This window comes from Rhinichthys klamathensis, unplaced genomic scaffold, assembly GCF_029890125.1.
Source record: "Rhinichthys klamathensis goyatoka isolate OS25496 unplaced genomic scaffold, OSU_Roscu_1.1 h1tg000165l_1, whole genome shotgun sequence".
Lineage (NCBI taxonomy): Eukaryota > Metazoa > Chordata > Actinopteri > Cypriniformes > Leuciscidae > Rhinichthys > Rhinichthys klamathensis.
In genome coordinates, this window is record NW_026606697.1 from 219,674 (window position 1) to 239,278 (window position 19,605).

At 40.2% G+C, this 19,605-nt stretch overlaps 1 protein-coding gene across 1 annotated transcript in view; it reads right to left on the bottom strand.

Moving 5' to 3' along the window:
* The window catches only part of efl1 (elongation factor like GTPase 1), a 120,093-nt gene that overhangs the window by 23,505 nt on the left and 76,983 nt on the right, over positions 1–19,605 (bottom strand). The window contains exons 16-17 of the mRNA XM_056259123.1: positions 16,373–16,504; positions 11,860–12,007 (exon numbers count right to left, since the gene is read on the bottom strand). Coding sequence (XP_056115098.1) covers positions 11,860–12,007; positions 16,373–16,504 — 280 coding nt within the window. The remainder of the gene's footprint in view (positions 1–11,859; positions 12,008–16,372; positions 16,505–19,605) is intronic.

Genomic DNA, 19,605 nt, shown 5'->3' on the forward strand with positions numbered 1-19,605 from the left:
CTGTGAGTGCGTGTTAGAAATCAGGAATGGTGAGAGAACATTGTACTTGGTACGTTTTCATCTTCAAACCAAACTTGGGTCTTCAGCCGACAAATTTTAAATCCCGTCTGGCTAGCGCTCTTCCCATAATGTTTACGCGTTAGGTCAGTAGGCGGAGAGTAGACGGTCTTTAGTGGCTGTTCGAACACATTCGACCACATGAGCGTTTACACTACAAAAGCAATCCGATCTAATGCGTTTTCGACTCCCTCTGGAAGTGGTTGAATTGTTCAGCTCAAAACGTTTTAGACCCTGTTTACACCTGTATTTAGCGTCGTTTACTTGTATTCCGATCGACCAAAACACATCTTAATACCAGGTGTAAACGGGGTCTAAACAGTGAACCTCGTCCCCTCTATAACAACTGATTTTAAAATCTATGTGAAATGCAGTGCACTACCTATCTGTAGTGGTCGAAGGATATATGATTTTTTAATATTTTTTTTAGATTATCAGCATTAGCGATAAGTTTTTGGTTTGACTGATGTGTCTTAAGCGGACTTTTATTTTGTCAGCGTTGAAGACGCCAGCGCCTGAGCACACTTTATAGTCTCGGTTTAACAGCTATGTCTAATACTTTATTAGATAGAACTGTTAAACAAAGAAAATAAATGGTATGTGAAAAAGAATACCAAAGTCCCTTTCTCATCTACCGTCAGCATTCAGCAAATACTCATTTATATCATTTAAACAAGTCTTTGAAAAGCTAATTAACATTTAATTTCGCAAACCTTGCAGGCTTTTTGGAATCCTAAACAGGCCTAATAAACATGGCTTTCATATGACCTTCCATTGAAGTAGAATAAAGAAAAGAATGGGAGAGCAGGTGGGACGAGCAGAGTAAAGAAAGAATGAAAGAAAGCAGGCACAGAAAAGAAGGCGAATATAAACAGGAACATATCTCAATCAATGGGGAGTTTAAGTATGTTTTTATCTCGTGCTTCAGCCGGAGCTTTTCCAAACCTTGACAAGACGGACTCCATTACAGCCCAGCCAAATTACACCTGAGGGATCTCTTGCCCCATCAACCGCCAGTAACCACCGCTTGAGCTGAAAATGCTTTGGCGAAAATGTAAAAAACAAATTGATGAGTCTTTCCTTCACAACGCCTGAAAACAGGACAAAATAACACTGCGAGAGACTTGTGCTAATTTACAGGCCCGCAGCTTGAGGCAGAGCACCAGATGGGGAGTGGATAAGAGCTCATTTGTGTCTCCTTACACCATTACAACATTTTTAGCGATGGAACGCTGGTGCGATTTCACAAGCCAATCACTGCTCTAGCAGAGCCAAGTCAGGATCGTCAAATTTAATCTACATCCACAAAACATGACATATCCCTCTCTGGCTTCCCGCTCCTTTGTGTTAATGTGACACTTTCTCACTCGATTTGCCCCTCGTCTCTTCGCTATATCTCTCGCAGGTCTTAACTCAAACTGATTTTGTAGTACTATCAATGAGATGAAGGACAGTTTCTGGAACAACAAAAATATAACAAACCACGAGGCCAACACTGAACCGTAGCGGCACATAGAAATCACAACAAAAGCCATTCTGGTGGGGCTCCATATATTTTGGCCAATTTTATTTTCAAGCAAAACAGAAGAGCTTAACAATTACTAGTCACATAATGTACATTTTAAATGCACCAAGGAGTTGCATAAACAGTGCCAGGAGTTATCAAACAATAACTTGTTTCATTTGCATTTTTGGTGACAGTTTGCATTGTGCATCAAAACAAACACACTGATTTTCTTTCCTTCTCCGAATGAGTACTGGTAATGAATTCATGAAATGATTTTTGGTCCAGTTGATTTCCAGATGAGTGAGGATGCTCACAGTTTTTAGTGGGAATGAACCCAATGGAGTACGAAAAAGTCAACTGTCCTCATCTCATTTATTTCAGCTCAAATATTTAGCTGTATGTCCGCTTTCTCAAATTTTCATCAGGAAGATGAATGTATAGCACATTTTCTCATATGTAAACTCCCCGTTTGAATAACATTTAGTAGATGTATTGTGACATTTTTGACCAAGAATGTAACTTATGTAGCTCAATGCACATTTGCACTACACATATAACATTTTATATGTGACTTGCATATTTTTTTCATAAAACTGACCTAATTAAACGCAAATACCTACACTAGACATAACCAGACACAATTCCACAAAATTGCAAATTGTACTCAATTGACAAACCAAATGTGGCTAGCAAATTTTGACATTGTTTTAAGACCCACAGTCTGACCTAGATTAAGGAGTTAAATACTGAAGGAAAGGTCCAGCTACTGATATGCGAGGGCATATGTGATGGATTTAGCAGATAACGCTCCAACCAATATTTAGCAGGTGGTGCTGCTGATTTATGCAGATATGCTTTTTATACAATGCAAAACCAAAGGGCAAGCCAAATGTACCCTGGTGTCTTATTAAAGTTGGAGAAAACATCTTCAACATTTTAATTATAAGGGTATGTGTCAAATCCAACTTTAACACTATAATATACTATTCTTTGATCACTTTTGACTTGTAGACATGCGATATTGAGCTTGTTTTATTTTAAGTCTATTTAATGTGCTGATTGTCCAATAGAATCAAGAAATTATACTTATTTTCCCCCAAATCACCTGAATGTCCAACTGCTGCATTCACAGTATCACAGCAGCAGCCAAAAAACAAAAAACAATCCAAACAATCCAAGCAAAAACTGTGCCTTGTCTGAGGCATGAATAATTTGTCAAGTCAGTCTGTGTTGAGAAGAAGCCACAGAGGTGTGAATTAGTCTAAGCTCTGCAATAGTACAGGAGGCTCAATGCTCAAAGACCGACATCAAGAGATATTGATCTGCAACCACCGCAGTGAAACAGAGATTGTGAGAGAAAGAGAAAATGATAGATGACAGAGAGATATAGTGAGAGAAATAGTATGAGATGATTGAGAATGGGGAGAGGAAAGAAACAGAAAGAGTTTGGGTCCAACAAAATCCAGAGATGTGATAATGTGATGACATATCACATAGTAAAATAAATATGCAAATCAAACATGAAATCAAAATTGACAATTTCATTTCTCAGGTCGTGTTGTAAATGTTATTCTAATGAAAGTGTTTGTTTTCATTATCTTTCATCATAATGCAATGACATTCTCTGCTTATGAAATGACCTTGCCATGCAGGTGTAAAAATATACAATACAATTCAACCAAGCTGCATTATTTCCTGTTAAAGGGTTAGTTCACCTAAAAATTAAAATTCTGTCATTAATTACTCACCCTCATGTCATTCATATCCGTAAGACTTTCGTTCATCTTCGGAACACAAATGAAGATCTTTTTGATGAAATCTGAGAGCTTTCTGTCCCTCCATTAACAGCTACGCAACTGAAACTTTGGCACTTCAAAAAGTTCATAAAGAGATCGGAAAATGTTGGACTAAACTGCTCAATTCATATGGATTATTTTTACGAAGAGACACGATCACTTTATATGATGAACAGATTGAATTTATGCTTTTATTCACATATAAATCATCAACTCACACATCAATTGTGGTAAACGGAAGCTCAAGCATGTTCGCTTGACGTGTGAGAACCAATGAGGTTCATTCTCGTGTGTTACTCAGCACGTTTGAGCTTCGGCAAGAACTAATGAGGTTAATTGACCGTTCGCAAAAGCCACGCCCCCTAGTTATTGTTACTACGCCCGTCAAACAAATGGACAAACATGACCAGCGCGACAGATTGCCATAACGGGAAGAGGTATACCCGTGCGTGTCAGTGACCCTTTTTTTGGAGCAATACCTCCGCGATATCCTCCAGATCGAGGCACAAGGGGTTACAGTATGCAGTGGAGGGATATATTCAAAATATAAAAATACGCAATGAAGGAGACACGACTACTATAGAGGCTAATGCTTATACCGGTCTCAAGCGAAATCTGAGAAACCATGACCTGTAACTTACCTCAAATGCAACCAGCACAGCCTTGAAGAAGATTTTATAAGCTGGTTCAGTGGCTAATGTTTGGAGTTAGAAATATATAACTCGCGCTGCATATTTAGTAATTTTGCCTCAGATACAGGATTATTCGCTTTAACAAGCAGGTTGTTCATTACCACGGCAACCGCTTGCGTGTCATGCTGAATGCGATTTTCGTGTTTAAAAAGTAACTATAAGAGACGGAAAGATGCAGATAACCATACATTATTTAAGGTTATTTCTATTCGTTACGATATTGATATATGAACTGATGTTGTCAAGTAAGCTTCATGCTTTCCCCGTTGCGAGCGTGCACTCCTCTAAACTGACGGGTGCTGCACTTCTAGTGACTGCTGCTCATTTCCCCCTGAGAATATCATGTTAACAACAACCCTTTAGAAAACGTAATTCCTTTGTGGATGCTCTTGATCTGCTTTCTCCATGTTTCTTTGACTAATCTCAGTCTCACACACGCTGCACGCGAGTTAACCATGTTCGACACATGTAACTGGGAGTGGGGCCGTCCACACTGTTTTTATCCATTGTAGGGACCGCTCACGTTGTGTTTTCGGCTTTGGAAACGGAAAGAACAACTCCTCCAGACAATCTCTCGGGGTATCTAGTGTCCGACTTACAAACGCCGTGGGCGCACCGCTTCACCATCTTGCTTGGAGTCAATGCTTGACGGACCTGCTCACATAGTAACGGTTGCTATGTTGTGTGATTGGACAATGGCCGTTTTGTGGGAGGGGCCGGCGAACGGTCAATTCTTGTGTGTTACGCAGCACGTTTGAGCTTCGGCAAGAACCAATGAGGTTCATTCTTGTGTGTTACGCAGCACGTTTGAGCTTCGGCAAGAACCAATGAGGTTCATTCTTGTGTGTTATGCAACACGTTTGAGCTTCGGCAAGAACCAATGAGGTTCATTCTTGTGTGTTACGCAGCACGTTTGAGCTTCGGCAAGAACCAATGAGGTTCATTCTTGTGTGTTACGCAGCACATTGAGCTTCGGCAAGAACCAATGAGGTTCATTCTCGTGTTACGCACACGTTTGATCTTCGGCAAGAACCAATGAGGTTCATTCTCGTGTTACGCACACGTTTGAGCTTCGGCAAGAACCAATGAGGTTCATTCTCGTGTTACGCAGCACGTTTGAGCTTCGGCAAGAACCAATGAGGTTCATTCTCGTGTTACGCAGCACGTTTGAGCTTCGGCAAGAACCAATGAGGTTCATTCTCGTGTTATGCAGCACGTTTGAGCTTCGGCAAGAACCAATGAGGTTCATTCTCGTGTTACGCAGCACGTTTGAGCTTCAGCAAGAACCAATGAGGTTCATTCTCGTGTTACGCAGCACGTTTGAGCTTCCTTAAGAACCAATAAGGTTCATTCTCGTGTTATACGCACACGTTTGAGCTTCAGCAAGAACCAATGAGGTTAATTCTCGTGTTACGTAGTACGTTTGAGCTTCCTCAAGAACCAATGAGGTTAATTCTCGTGTTACGTAGTACGTTTGAGCTTCCTCAAGAACCAATGAGGTTAATTCTCGTGTTACGCAGCACGTTTGAGCTTCCTCAAGAACCAATGAGGTTAATTCTCGTGTTACGTAGTACGTTTGAGCTTCCTCAAGAACCAATGAGGTTCATTCTCGTGTTACGTAGTACGTTTGAGCTTCCTCAAGAACCAATGAGGTTAATTCTCATGTTACGTAGTACGTTTGAGCTTCAGCAAGAACCAATGAGGTTCATTCTCGTGTTACGCAGCACGTTTGAGCTTCCTCAAGAACCAATGAGGTTCATTCTCGTGTTATGTAGCACGTTTGAGCTTCAGCAAGAACCAATGAGGTTAATTCTCGTGTTACGCAGCACATTTGAGCTTCTGCAAGAACCAATGAGGTTCATTCTCGTGTTACACAGCACGTTTGAGCTTCCTCAAGAACCAATGAGGTTCATTCTCGTGTTACGCAGCACTTTTGAGCTTCAGCAAGAACCAATGAGGTTCATTCTCGTGTTACCCAGCACGTTTGAGCTTCCTCAAGAACCAATAAGGTTCATTCTCGTGTTACGCAGCACATTTGAGCTTCCTCGTGAACCAATAAGGTTCATTCTCGTGTTACGCAGCACGTTTGAGCTTCCTCAAGAACCAATGAGGTTCATTCTCGTGTTACGCAGCACTTTTGAGTTTCCTCAAGAACCAATGAGGTTCATTCTCATGTTACGGAGCACGTTTGAACTTCTGCAAGAACCAATAAGGTTCATTCTCGTGTTACGCACACGTTTGATCTTCGGCAAGAACCAATGAGGTTCATTCTCGTGTTACGCACACGTTTGAGCTTCGGCAAGAACCAATGAGGTTCATTCTCGTGTTACGCAGCACGTTTGAGCTTCGGCAAGAACCAATGAGGTTCATTCTCGTGTTATGCAGCACGTTTGAGCTTCGGCAAGAACCAATGAGGTTCATTCTCGTGTTACGCAGCACGTTTGAGCTTCAGCAAGAACCAATGAGGTTCATTCTCGTGTTACGCAGCACGTTTGAGCTTCCTTAAGAACCAATAAGGTTCATTCTCGTGTTATACGCACACATTTGAGCTTCAGCAAGAACCAATGAGGTTAATTCTCGTGTTACGTAGTACGTTTGAGCTTCCTCAAGAACCAATGAGGTTAATTCTCGTGTTACGTAGTACGTTTGAGCTTCCTCAAGAACCAATGAGGTTAATTCTCGTGTTACGTAGTACATTTGAGCTTCAGCAAGAACCAATGAGGTTCATTCTCGTGTTACGCAGCACGTTTGAGCTTCCTCAAGAACCAATGAGGTTCATTCTCGTGTTATGTAGCACGTTTGAGCTTCAGCAAGAACCAATGAGGTTAATTCTCGTGTTACGCAGCACATTTGAGCTTCTGCAAGAACCAATGAGGTTCATTCTCGTGTTACACAGCACGTTTGAGCTTCCTCAAGAACCAATGAGGTTCATTCTCGTGTTACGCAGCACTTTTGAGCTTCAGCAAGAACCAATGAGGTTCATTCTCGTGTTACCCAGCACGTTTGAGCTTCCTCAAGAACCAATAAGGTTCATTCTCGTGTTACGCAGCACATTTGAGCTTCCTCGTGAACCAATAAGGTTCATTCTCGTGTTACGCAGCACGTTTGAGCTTCCTCAAGAACCAATGAGGTTCATTCTCGTGTTACGCAGCACTTTTGAGTTTCCTCAAGAACCAATGAGGTTCATTCTCATGTTACGGAGCACGTTTGAACTTCTGCAAGAACCAATAAGGTTCATTCTCGTGTTATGTAGCACTTTTGAGTTTCCTCAAGAACCAATGAGGTTCATTCTCATGTTACGGAGCACGTTTGAACTTCTGCAAGAACCAATAAGGTTCATTCTCGTGTTATGTAGCACGTTTGAGCTTCCTCAAGAACCAATGAGGTTCATTCTCGTGTTACGCAGCACGTTTGAGCTTCCTCAAGAACCAATGAGGTTCATTCTCGTGTTACGCAGCACGTTTGAGCTTCCTCATGAACCAATAAGGTTCATTCTCGTGTTACGCAGCACGTTTGAGCTTCCTCAAGAACCAATAAGGTTCATTCTCGTGTTACGCAGCACGTTTGAGCTTCCTCAAGAACCAATGAGGTTCATTCTCGTGTTACGCAGCACGTTTGAGCTTCCTCATGAACCAATAAGGTTCATTCTCGTGTTACGCAGCACGTTTGAGCTTCCTCAAGAACCAATGAGGTTCATTCTCGTGTTACACAGCACGTTTGAGCTTCCTCATGAACCAATAAGGTTCATTCTCGTGTTGCAGCACGTTTGAGCTTCCTCATGAACCAATAAGGTTCATTCTCGTGTTATGTAGCACGTTTGAGCTTCAGCAAGAACCAATGAGGTTCATTCTCGTGTTATGCAGCACGTTTGAGCTTCCTCATGAACCAATAAGGTTCATTCTCGTGTTGTAGCATGTTTGAGCTTCCTCATGAACCAATAAGGTTCATTCTCGTGTTGTAGCACGTTTGAGCTTCCTCATGAACCAATAAGGTTCATTCTCGTGTTATGTAGCACGTTTGAGCTTCCTCATGAACCAATAAGGTTCATTCTCGTGTTGTAGCACGTTTGAGCTTCCTCATGAACCAATAAGGTTCATTCTCGTGTTATGTAGCACGTTTGAGCTTCAGCAAGAACCAATGAGGTTCATTCTCGTGTTATGTAGCACGTTTGAGCTTCCTCATGAACCAATAAGGTTCATTCTCGTGTTACGCAGCACGTTTGAGCTTCGGCAAGAACCAATGAGGTTCATTCTTGTGTTACGCAGCACGTTTGAGGTTTGTTCTAGCGAGTCAAGCAGGTTCTGAGCTTCTGTTTATGTTCGCTGATCAATGTTTATATGTGAATAAAAGCCTACATTCAATCTGTTCATCATATAAAGCGATAGTGTCTTTTCAGAATATTTTGACTAAACCGCTCAATTCATATGGATTAGTTTTACGATATCTTTATGAACTTTTTAAAGTGTCAAAGTTGCGTAGCTGTTAATGGAGGGACAGAAAGCTCTCAGATAAAAAAAAAAAAAAGGTTTTATTTGTGTTCTGAAGATGAACGCAAGTCTTACGAGTTTGGAACGACATGAGGGGGAATAATTAATTACAGAATATTTCATTTTTGGAGGAACTAACCCTTTAATAATTCTGTTTTACCCAAAATTACAACACATAATGGTCTAGCATGAAAAACAACACAGCACACACATGAATAAATGTTACGTTCCACGTGTTTTGTTTCACTGATCTGTTTCACGTGTTGGCCATTATGTTCATTGTGTTTCTCTTTCGTCCCTAGTTCACTATCTCTGCTCGCAGGATTGCTGTGATTGGCTGAGCCGGACGTTAGTCATCATTGAGGCGACGTTCCAGAACCAATCAAAGGCCGTTCAGCTGGTTTTAAGAGAGTGGCGCGTTCATTCATTCTCTCTAGGTGCGTTCCATTCGACCGTAAGTGGACTGCGAAGTGGACTTCACAGGGTATTTCGCCATCTTAAGTGAGATTCCAATCCGAAGGGAACGAACATGTTCAGTTCGAAGGGCACTGCAAACGGCGTAGGGAATAAGGGAACATCGATACATCACTTCACAGGAAGTGGAGAGCGAAAATCAACCAACTGTCATTGTGCACCGCATCATCAGTCGGAACTAACCATAGAGCAGAGCCGTTGGAAGAGATTTTAAATTTAAATTTCTAACGGCTCTGAGTTTACGTATTGTTATTATTATACAAACTAGAGTATTTATCAGCGGTTGGGGTGATGAATGTATATATAGGCCTATATGATTTTAAATTAGAAAGGAAAGTAAATTAAAACATTTAATTAAGTTATATCATAATCTGCGCGACCATGTTGTTGCCTTTCTTTGATGACGTTGCAGGGCATTCCAAATGAGTGACTATTGTCAGCGAAGTTCACTTCAACTGATGTACCGTGTTCAGGGAGTAGGGAGCAGTGAACACTGCGTAGGGACCCTGTCAAATGGAACGCACCTTCTCTCTCCTGTGGCGCGTTCACTCTCTCTCTTCTGTGGCGTGTTGAGCTCTGTGTAGCGAACTGAGTGAAGTGCGATGTTGAGCTCTGTGTAGCGAACTGAGTGATGTGCGATGTATTGGTGTGTTTATTCCATATCATAGAGGCATTACGATAATCTGGGAGGACGAACGGTAGGTCAGTATGCCGCGGTATACACTGCCCGTAGGTCTGTCTCTGTTATACACACTAGGTCAGTGGTGAGCGCCAACCCTTGTACTTTTGTTATTTAGTTAGGTTAGTCAGCGCCGCGTGCGTGAAGATTGCGGTTTCTTTTTCACATTTTGTTTTGAGTAGGGTTAGGGTTAGCTTAAGGATTGTTTTTGTTTTATTATGTTCTTTCCTTTGGCGCCACTCTTTGTTTGTCTCCCAATCTTTTTTTTATTATTGGATTGTACATAGCGCATACATTGTCCTGTTACTGGAACTAGTGGCTTCGGCTTTTTGTGAAATAAAATCCAGTAATTTTTCTCTTTCAAAGTTTGTCTGACATGTTCTTCCAGTCTACTTCACATCTAGCAGCATATTAATATTTTAATGGTACGACATTCCCTAGGCCTTTTAAAGATCGTAACAATAAAAAAGAACCCAGTCTCAGTGTGGGGATCTATATGACAGCTATCATATCCTTTCTTCTCTTCTAATATGCAGTTTAATTTACCTGCAGATTTGGTATGCTGAGCGGTATGATGGTAAACACATCTTTCTGAATGCTTTTGAAAGAAGTCTCTTATGCTCAACCAAGGCGATTTGATCAAAAATACAGTAAAAACTAGGGGTGTAACAACTCTGTAAAAAAACGAACCGTACAGTTCTCAACCCACGGTTCAGCATGCACTTGCACCACGGTTAATCTCAAATCTGACGACACATCTATAATAAGGTTTGTTGAAAAAAAAAATAACAATGTTTTTTTACGCTCCACATGGGTTTCACGTGAGAGTAGCTGTACAATCACCTTTTAGTATGTAAATCTGTTGCTGACATCACAGTTCCTCGCGTGTTCGGCGAAGGAGACAAGCAGCTGATAGAGCCGCTGCCTGCATCATATAAATCTCCTGTCTGTGAACATTCTGGCTAACCAATACTATACTACTAAATGGAAATCTTTTGTAACATTATAAATGTCTTTACTGTGACATTTAATCAATTTAATGCATCCGTACGGAATTCAAGTATAAATTTCTTAAAAAAAAATCTTACTGACCCCAAACTGAATGATGGTGTGTATATACAGTATGTATGTATATACAGTACTGTGCAAATGTCTTAGGGATGTTGTATTTTCACCAAAAAATAAATGGTTTTAAGCCAGTTATTTATATCTTTTGCTGTGATGTGTCAGTAGGAAACAGTAAACTGATATTTCCTACTAAGGGCGTTTTCACACCTAAAAGTCCGCACCAAGGTCCGAACCAAAGTTCACGTTTTGATACATTTTATACTTTCAGAAAGTTTGGGTCTGCAATTATGCAAGCGCACTAAAGAACTTTACGTGACATACTTGCGTCCTGTCGTCATCATCTATGTGGGCTGCATCTTGACATTGATTGGTTTTGTAAATGGACGTGCGTCTGACGTCAGCGTGTTGTCAATTCGGCGGGAAACTTTGACAACATGTATGAACAGACGCATATCGTTGCAACTATATTGTTATTTTTATGGCATAATTACCTGGAGCACCAACTATACACAAGGCTAGTTCAAATTCGCCAAATGAACGTCCTCGTCGTGCGAACATTTTATCGTCGCCGGCAGGAAAGGAGGAGAAGACTGCAAGTTGACTTATTATTATTATGTCTTCAGAGCATACTTCAATTAAAAACCTCGTCTCCTCCTCTCCCCATGTGCTACCACGGCTCATTTGTCCTGCCACCTTCTGTTTTTTCCGGCTATGCGGGAACCACCGGAACTTCCTGTAATAGGTCTGAAAGTCCGAACCATACAGAAACGGCTTTCACACTAGAAATGAACCAAACCTTTGTTCAGTTTGATCCGGACCGAGACTACCTATTTCGTCGGACCAAATTTGATCTGTTTGGTCCGGACCGTGGTCCGGGGGAGGTTTCACACCTGTAATTTTGATTCGGACCAAACTGAAAAGTCCGAAAGTCCGAACCAAACAAGGTAGGTGTGAAAGGGCCCTAACATACAACAGCAAAAGGTATAAATGGCTGGCTTAAAACCATTATTTCTTGGTAAAAATACTAACGGGCCTAAGTACTGTTTATGTTATTGTGTATATTATGTGTATATGTGTATATGTGTGTGTGGTTCTTCACCTCTCTCTCAAGTCATCCAGACAGCGTTGAAGGTGTACTTCCCCTGCAGTGACCAGAACATGCTCTCCAGTCTCCTGAATCAACACTTCGGCACAAGGGTCGGCCTGGTTCAGCAGTCTCATACCCCGCACCAGCTTCGGCATCTCACCTGCAAACACACACACACATACACACAGACACACACACACACACACACACACACACACACACACACACACACGTGTGAGCATTTCTTTTTTGACATAATTTTTTTTAGAGCTGCTGCACAGCCGAAATTAACTCTTTTTTGCATGTATAATTTTCCTGTAATCAATGGCTATGTTTACATGCACACCTTTTTGTTTCATTAGGAATGAATTCATTACGAGCTGCTTTGAAATCTGTACTGTATAAAGCGCTATATGGTGCTCACCCTGTGGTCTGTGTGGGTCCTAACGCCCCAGTATAGTGATGGGGACACTATACTGTCAAAGAGCACCGTCCTTCGGATGAGACGTTAAATCGAGGTCCTAACTCTCTGTGGTCATTAAAAATCCCAGGATGTCCTTCGTAAAAAGAGTAGGGGTTTAACCCCGGCATCCTGACCGAATTTGCCCATTGGCCTCTGTCCATCATGGCCTCCTAATCATCCCCATTTATACTGATTGGCTTCATAACTGTCTACTCTCCACCAATAAGGTGGTGTGTGGTGGGCGTTCTGGCACAATATGGCTGCCGTCACATCATCCAGGTGGATGCTACACACTGGTGGTGGTTGAGGAGAGTACCCAGAAAAGCGCTATATAAATGTAACGAATTATTATTATTATATAAATAAAGGAGACTTGACTTGACAAGAGGCTGTTGAAGGATGTACGTAAACTATATTGACCTCAGCCGATGTTGGTGGACAATTTTTTTTTTTTTTTTTTTTACAAACAGAGTATTTTAAAATATAAAGCAGGGGCATAAAACTGTTTTGGGTTCAAATCTTCACTAACATTAGAAGCAGACCTCGGGGGTGGGGGCAAAATAATAGAACATGTATGATATGAACCCTTTAAAGGTCCCATGACATGGGGTTATTTGATTATTTTATAATGTTTCCTGGGTTGCCCTTATAATGTTAGTATGTTTTTTAGATCAAAAATAGTCATAATTTAGAAATAAAAGGCATTTTTCCTAGCCTGATTTTAGCCTCTGATTTGAACGCTGTTTGAAGGGGCGTGTCTGCTGTGGGATTCAGTGTTAACCGGACACTGCTGTGATTGGCTGACATGCTTGCATATGAAATAGCTACGTATTACATGTGAAACTCTCTCGAATACTTTTACTACAGCTATGTTTTTACTATAACAGCTATCGAGATTAACGAATCGTGAGAAGTTTTTAAAGTATTTAGATCTATTCCCATCACATAAAATGTTGCCGTGATGAGCATTGAGCAGCAGACAGTGTGTTGATCGCGAGAATGAAGATCTTATCATTGCAACGCAGTTCCTGCACTCTCTCTAATGCTTTTACCAATGCAAACACGATGATGTACATACAGTAAGAGCTGTGTTGTGCAGTGTAACGTGCGTCATTGATTTCATAACGAGTTGTCCAGATAAACTCGCGCTGTGTGGAAAGATTGTTCTTTGATCGCTTTCTGTATATAATTTGTTCACAATTTAAATAAGATTATTTTCTTAAATAAGATTCAAGATCAGCTCGTCTGAGCTTTCATTTTCTCGAAGGCAGAGAAAGATAGCCAAAGCTCGGTTTCCACCGATTGAAATTTCTAGCCACTGGGGGACCATATACAGGCTAGGGGAACTCATATTAATGTTAAAAAACCTCAGAAAGTGAAAATTTCATGTCATGGGACCTTTAAAGCAGCCTCTCATTCTCTCTTCAAATAAAAGTGCTGTTTGACATCAAAGCAAATTCCATTGGAACATGTTGAACTCACAGCAGTAACACTATGACTATAATGAGAGCTTTTTAATAAAGATGGTGAGTTTTCACCAGCGATGGCTTCTCCTGACCTGAAGGCAGCTGAAGTTACGGTAATGAAACTAAACTCTGAAACAGCCCTCTGGGACAGTGATCTCCCTCACAATGAGATCTTGTGTTTGTGTGTGTGATCAAGATCAGACAGCTCTTTGGTGTGCTAAACTGGGAAACATTTAACTTCCTCATTACAGCTGTGCTTGTGACTAATGCGTCCCACATGAGCGAGTGTGATGCTTTGAGATGGCCGGGGTTTCCATGCCATCATTGACACTTCTAATGAGAATCACCTCTGAGTGAACCTGGAGAAGTCACCATTAAAGCCCCTTTTTGAGGGATATTTGCACCTTAGAGACCCATTAGAGATGACAATTTAATCTGTATGCTCTATCTATTTTATTGTAAGTCATTGAAGCTACCATTGTAGGCAGTATTCACAAAAAAATGCAATGCATGATGCGATCAACTCAAAATCCTTAATGCAGTAAAATAAGTTTAGGGAAATACCGCAGATAAGTTACTGAAGCAAGAGAATTTGCGTCATTAGCGTAATTTACGTCATGCAGTTAGATGATCGTAGAAGTCGGGACTTTATAACACTGAGCATCTACAACGACGCAAGCACCTGTAACCCTGGTAAGGTGGACATTTCTATTCTAACTCTATAACCCGATTTCCCTTCTCTGTTTGTGATCAGAGCATTTTAAGCCTCTAAACTCTGAGAAAGTTTTCAGTCTAATGATTCAGTAGGCAAACTCATTCAAACAATCAGTCCAAAAAAGCGCTAATGTAAAGAAAACCAAGCTGATTACATCAGAGATGGCAGAGAGAATAGCGACTCACGTTAGGTTTTGCATGAATTATTCATTCCAGTGTGTGTTTGTTCAAAACATAACCTCTGTCATATTCTGTGATTGTTTCTTAAGAGCTCGAGCCCTCACGTTGTGTGAAATACAGACTGAACGGAACGTCAAAACATCTTACCACTGTATGGCCAGATGATACGCAAACTATGTTTCTCGGCTGGATAAAGCAAACCAGCGTCTCGCTAGTAAAGTTTTGATGGATGAGGATTGTAATCAAGGTAAAGACGATTGCGGTGACGTACAGAAGTCGTACAGCAAGCATGTGCAAGTCCGTTATATTGATGCGCAAGCAAACCATCTATGTGCGCTCTCGACGCACAGATCGCACATTGTACTTATTTAGTACATTTATTTAGACACAATTTAGTACATTCACGTTGTTTCCACTCGCATTCAGGATAATGTTTTGACTTGTCATGTGTATGTTGCTGTGTTTAGTAATTATGAATGGATCCATGTACTGTAGTAGGTATATAATGCAGCCAGGTCAAGGCGGTTGGTTTAGGGTTTGTTTGGCATTGCATGAAAAGCGCCGCTTTTTACGCCGTTCATCTCGCCATATGGCGGCGTAAAAAACGCGGTTTTGGTGGCGTTGTTTTACGGCGTTTTGTGATTTCCACAGCCAGTAAGTTTGAATTCTCTCCCAATCAATGATGAACTGAGTCAGACCAGACCAATTCAGCACGGATCATTTGTGGTAATCCAATTCTTATGCTCCTAAGGAGTTATTATCGCCATTAAACAAGTATATTTGGTTATGTTACAATACCTAGAACACAGCATAGGCTACTACTGTTTTTTTTCTTCAAACATTGTAGTCTTCTAGTGCACGAGACGAAAATCAGAGTTCCTTTTTCTCTGCCACATTACATGTGTTGCATCGCTATTGTTTTTTTTTTTAACGAAAAGCGGCCCTCGCGCCTCAGACCGAAGAGTGAGAGAAGCACGTGCGACCTCTGGACACCGCCCCCTTACCTGGACCCATCCCTTCTGATCACTACGATTCCCTGGCACGATGAGGACACCAGATCCCCCTTTTGTTATAACATTTTATTTCCACCATTTTTGAAAATTTTATGTTTATTTATGTTAATAAATGCCTCTCAGAGGCCTGACACCACTCCCACTGTGTCTGTCGTTTGCTCCTTCCGCTACAATATATACACATACATAGACACATACACAGCTCACTACGTTATGTAACTTAATCGTCTCACACACTTGAAGAAAGAAACTAAGTGTTGACAAATGATGACAAAATAAACGTGTTATAGAAGATAAATGGCGCATGCTTAATTTCACAATAAGTGTGTGATCTATCGAGATTATTAGCCCAAAAGGGTGCGAATTATCACAATAAAAAATTATACACACCATTACGTTCTAGACCTTAATCATTTCACACTCTTGAAAAAAGAAACTTACTAAATATACCCTAAAAAGTTTCTATTACATTCAGAACTTGCCCCAGGGCAGGGGAAAAAATAACTGCTTGTTCATTTATACGGTTGAGTCATTGCGATGAGTCAATGTACTTCTTTGCTTATCAGTTGTTTTTTTTCTTTATGTATCTGATAGTTTTCTGCAATGCTTTACCTGCTGCACCACAATGCAAAATAGTACTGAATGTGTTCTGTGTTTGAATGTGGCTGCTTTTGCTCATCAACACGTACTTGGATGTTTGGGCTCGATTGCTACTCTGACGATGGGCGTAGCTTCAAAGTTGATTGGCGTGAAGGGTGGGCAGGCAGGAGATGTGGAGATGGTGGCCGACTTGAGAATGAATTCCTCCATGCCACCAATACCTGCAGAGATACAAACAACATTAAACTAAGCTGCATTTAAAAGACCAGTCAAACTGTTTTACACAGGATTTTAAACCTCATAAAAAGAGTTGTTAAAAAAAAAAAAAATGAAACATTATTATTTATACAACGGCTTCCTGACATAACAAAGGCCCCTGTGTGTGCATGTTTAGGTGGGAGGTTGTGTGAGTACTAGTGGAAGCATGTGTTTGTGCACGTTTTGATGGAAAAAGAAACATACTTTCAAGAACTTTTGCAATAGTGCTGTGATGGAAGAACCCTAAATTCTAGTGGTGATATGACATCTGGTCTAGGGCAACATGCCTAAAAAAAAAAGTGTACTTAGTCACAAGAAGCTACTAGAAGATAAACAAAACAAGAAGTCCAGTGGTTTTTGCTTTTCACGTGTGTGGGCCTGGGTTCAAACTCATCTTTAATAAACCAAACCAAATTTCAACAACATATCAGTATGTTAAAACTTTAAATATACACAAATTTAACATGCTGCAATGTAATGATATTTATTGTGGAATATAAATGGAATATAAAAAAATATTAATACTATCAAAATAAAATCAAAAAAAAAAAAAAAAGTTATAGTGGTGTCAAAATTAACGCTTTAACGCACGTGAACCTTTTTTTCCAGTTTAACACTTTAACGCAATTAAAGCAGCATCCGTTTTTTTCATCATCCTTTGGCTAGCCGCTAGAATTACAATATATGATCACACTCTTGCTCAAGTGAATGCTTTTAAACCATTCATGCGCAATTTTTTTTTTCCTACTATGGAAGTCAATGGGTCCAGTTAACTGTTTGGTTACTGACATTCTTCAAAATATCTTCCTTTGTGTTCAGCAGAAGAAAGAAATTCATACAGGTTTGAAACAACTTGAGTATATGATGACAGACTTTTCATTTTAAAGTGAACTATCCCTTTAAACAAATATTTAAAATATAGGCTATTGGCTTTATGTTGTTTCTGTGTTAATTTGGAGATTAAATGTGAAATTATTACAATATAAAAATGTATTAAAAACTTTAATGTAAAATTTTATTAATCGTGGTTAATAATTACAGAACATTTTTTATTAATTAGTTAATTAATTAATCGATTGACTGCACACATTTTTATAGATGTTTATACATAAAAAAAACAGATAATATTTTAACAATTTGCTTTGACTTTGGTGCAGTAAAAATATAAAATCCATTAATGTTATTGTGAAAACAACATGCTGTTTTCATAATATCACACTTTTTTTTCTTAGACAGTAAAAACAGGTCTGTGCATATATGAAAAAATATAGCTGCCTTTCTATTTTAAGTAGTCCTTTGCATGGGCATTAACAAAATAATATATATATATTTTTTTTATTGAAGGAGCCAGAATGCTACTCTCTGGCTCTGTTTACACCTGGTATTAAGATGAATTTTGGTCGATCGGATCATGACGCTAAATACAGGTGTAAATGGGGTCTAAAGCATTTGAGCTTGACCTCTTTAAACCACTTCCAGAAGGAATCGAAAACGCATTCGACCGGACTGTTTTCGTAGTGTAGACGCTCGTGGTCGAATGCGTTCGAACAGCCACAAAAGACCGTCTACTCTCAGTCTACGAACTTATCAGAGCAGAAAAGAAAAGTTGATGCTCTCCGTGTATTTTTCCATCGTTTCCCGGGCACGTTGCTATGTAAATTGCGTGAGCTTATTTCATCAATTAGATTGAAAGATCTGAAAAAGCCTGTATAGTTTTACCCGCCCACAGACCCTCTTTTAGAAGAAATCAGGACAGAAGTGGTCAAAAGTGGACAGAAGTGGTCAAAAGTGGACAAAAGAGACGGATTAAAACAGCAGAAGTAAACGGGAATGTGTCTGCCTCGTCTACTTGTCTTAATACCGGATACCTTAATATTTTATAACCATAAACAGGGCCAAAATCATTCCAGCTGAATTCAAAACCACTGGTCAACAATGAAAAAGTTAAAAATAGACAGAAAGCAACATTAGGTTTTTAAAATAAAATGACTAAATATATACATTTTGAGAAAGGATAAGAGTGGTAAAAAATGTAAAACATTTTTGGGACTGATTGGTGGGATGTAACCTGGAGGAGATGCATTCATATAAAAACTGAATGAAGCATTTCAGTGGCTCAGCAGGAAGACCATTTCACTTGCCCCTCGAATCCCATTCAGTCGAATTACATCAGGTCCCAGAGTGTTTCCATCAGGAGAGCAGAGCCCCGACTCGAGAGGTTAGTTTGTTCAGTCAATGAACCAGCCATGAGTCAAGAGCTTCTGTCACTGGCTGGGCTTATTAAGGGCCAATTCTAGACAGACTCGCAATCGTGTTCATGAGCAAACACCTGGAGGCTGTAAAGACGGTAATAAAAATGGCTTAACGGTAATCACAGCGCAGGCCGTATGAAGTCTTAAGTCTGAGGGTCCTGGCGGTGTTGACTCGCTGGGTCGATCTCTCCCACGAGATCAGTATCTGTGCATTCAGAGCATGACATCATGGATCGACTCACAAAGGTTTATTATAGCACCACCATCGTGCAGACATGGCAAATATAGGAAAATAAACCATGTATACAATGTCAAATGTGCAAAACATTAAAGCTGCTACATTAATTTAAAATGGAAGGGTTGTTAATGCAAAGCGAAAAATTGTAACGTCTGTCAGAGAGTTTGAAGTCTGCCCAGATGAAGAATAGGAAAGACAGTGCAGTCGTTAAATTGCTCATCGGAGGAATCGTATGATTCTTTCTGTAAGTGTTTGCATATGTCTGGATCATGGCACACGTTTTTCAGGTTAGGATGTTGCACAGATGCCTCGAGGCGTGGGAAAATGAGAGCGTCTCTTTAGTTTAGAACACACAGACTAGTTTGGAACTAGTTTAGAACACAGCATCCAATCAACTCTTGGAAAAAGGAGTCCTTAATTCTGATTGGTCAATTGCGACATTCTACTGTCGAATATTCCTGTATTATGAATGTCAAACTGTATATTTGACTGTACCAAGCAAGCACTCGATTTCCTACATATCTCAGCTAATTCCAGATAATTTCAAACAATTTTCAAACTCAAAAATTTGATT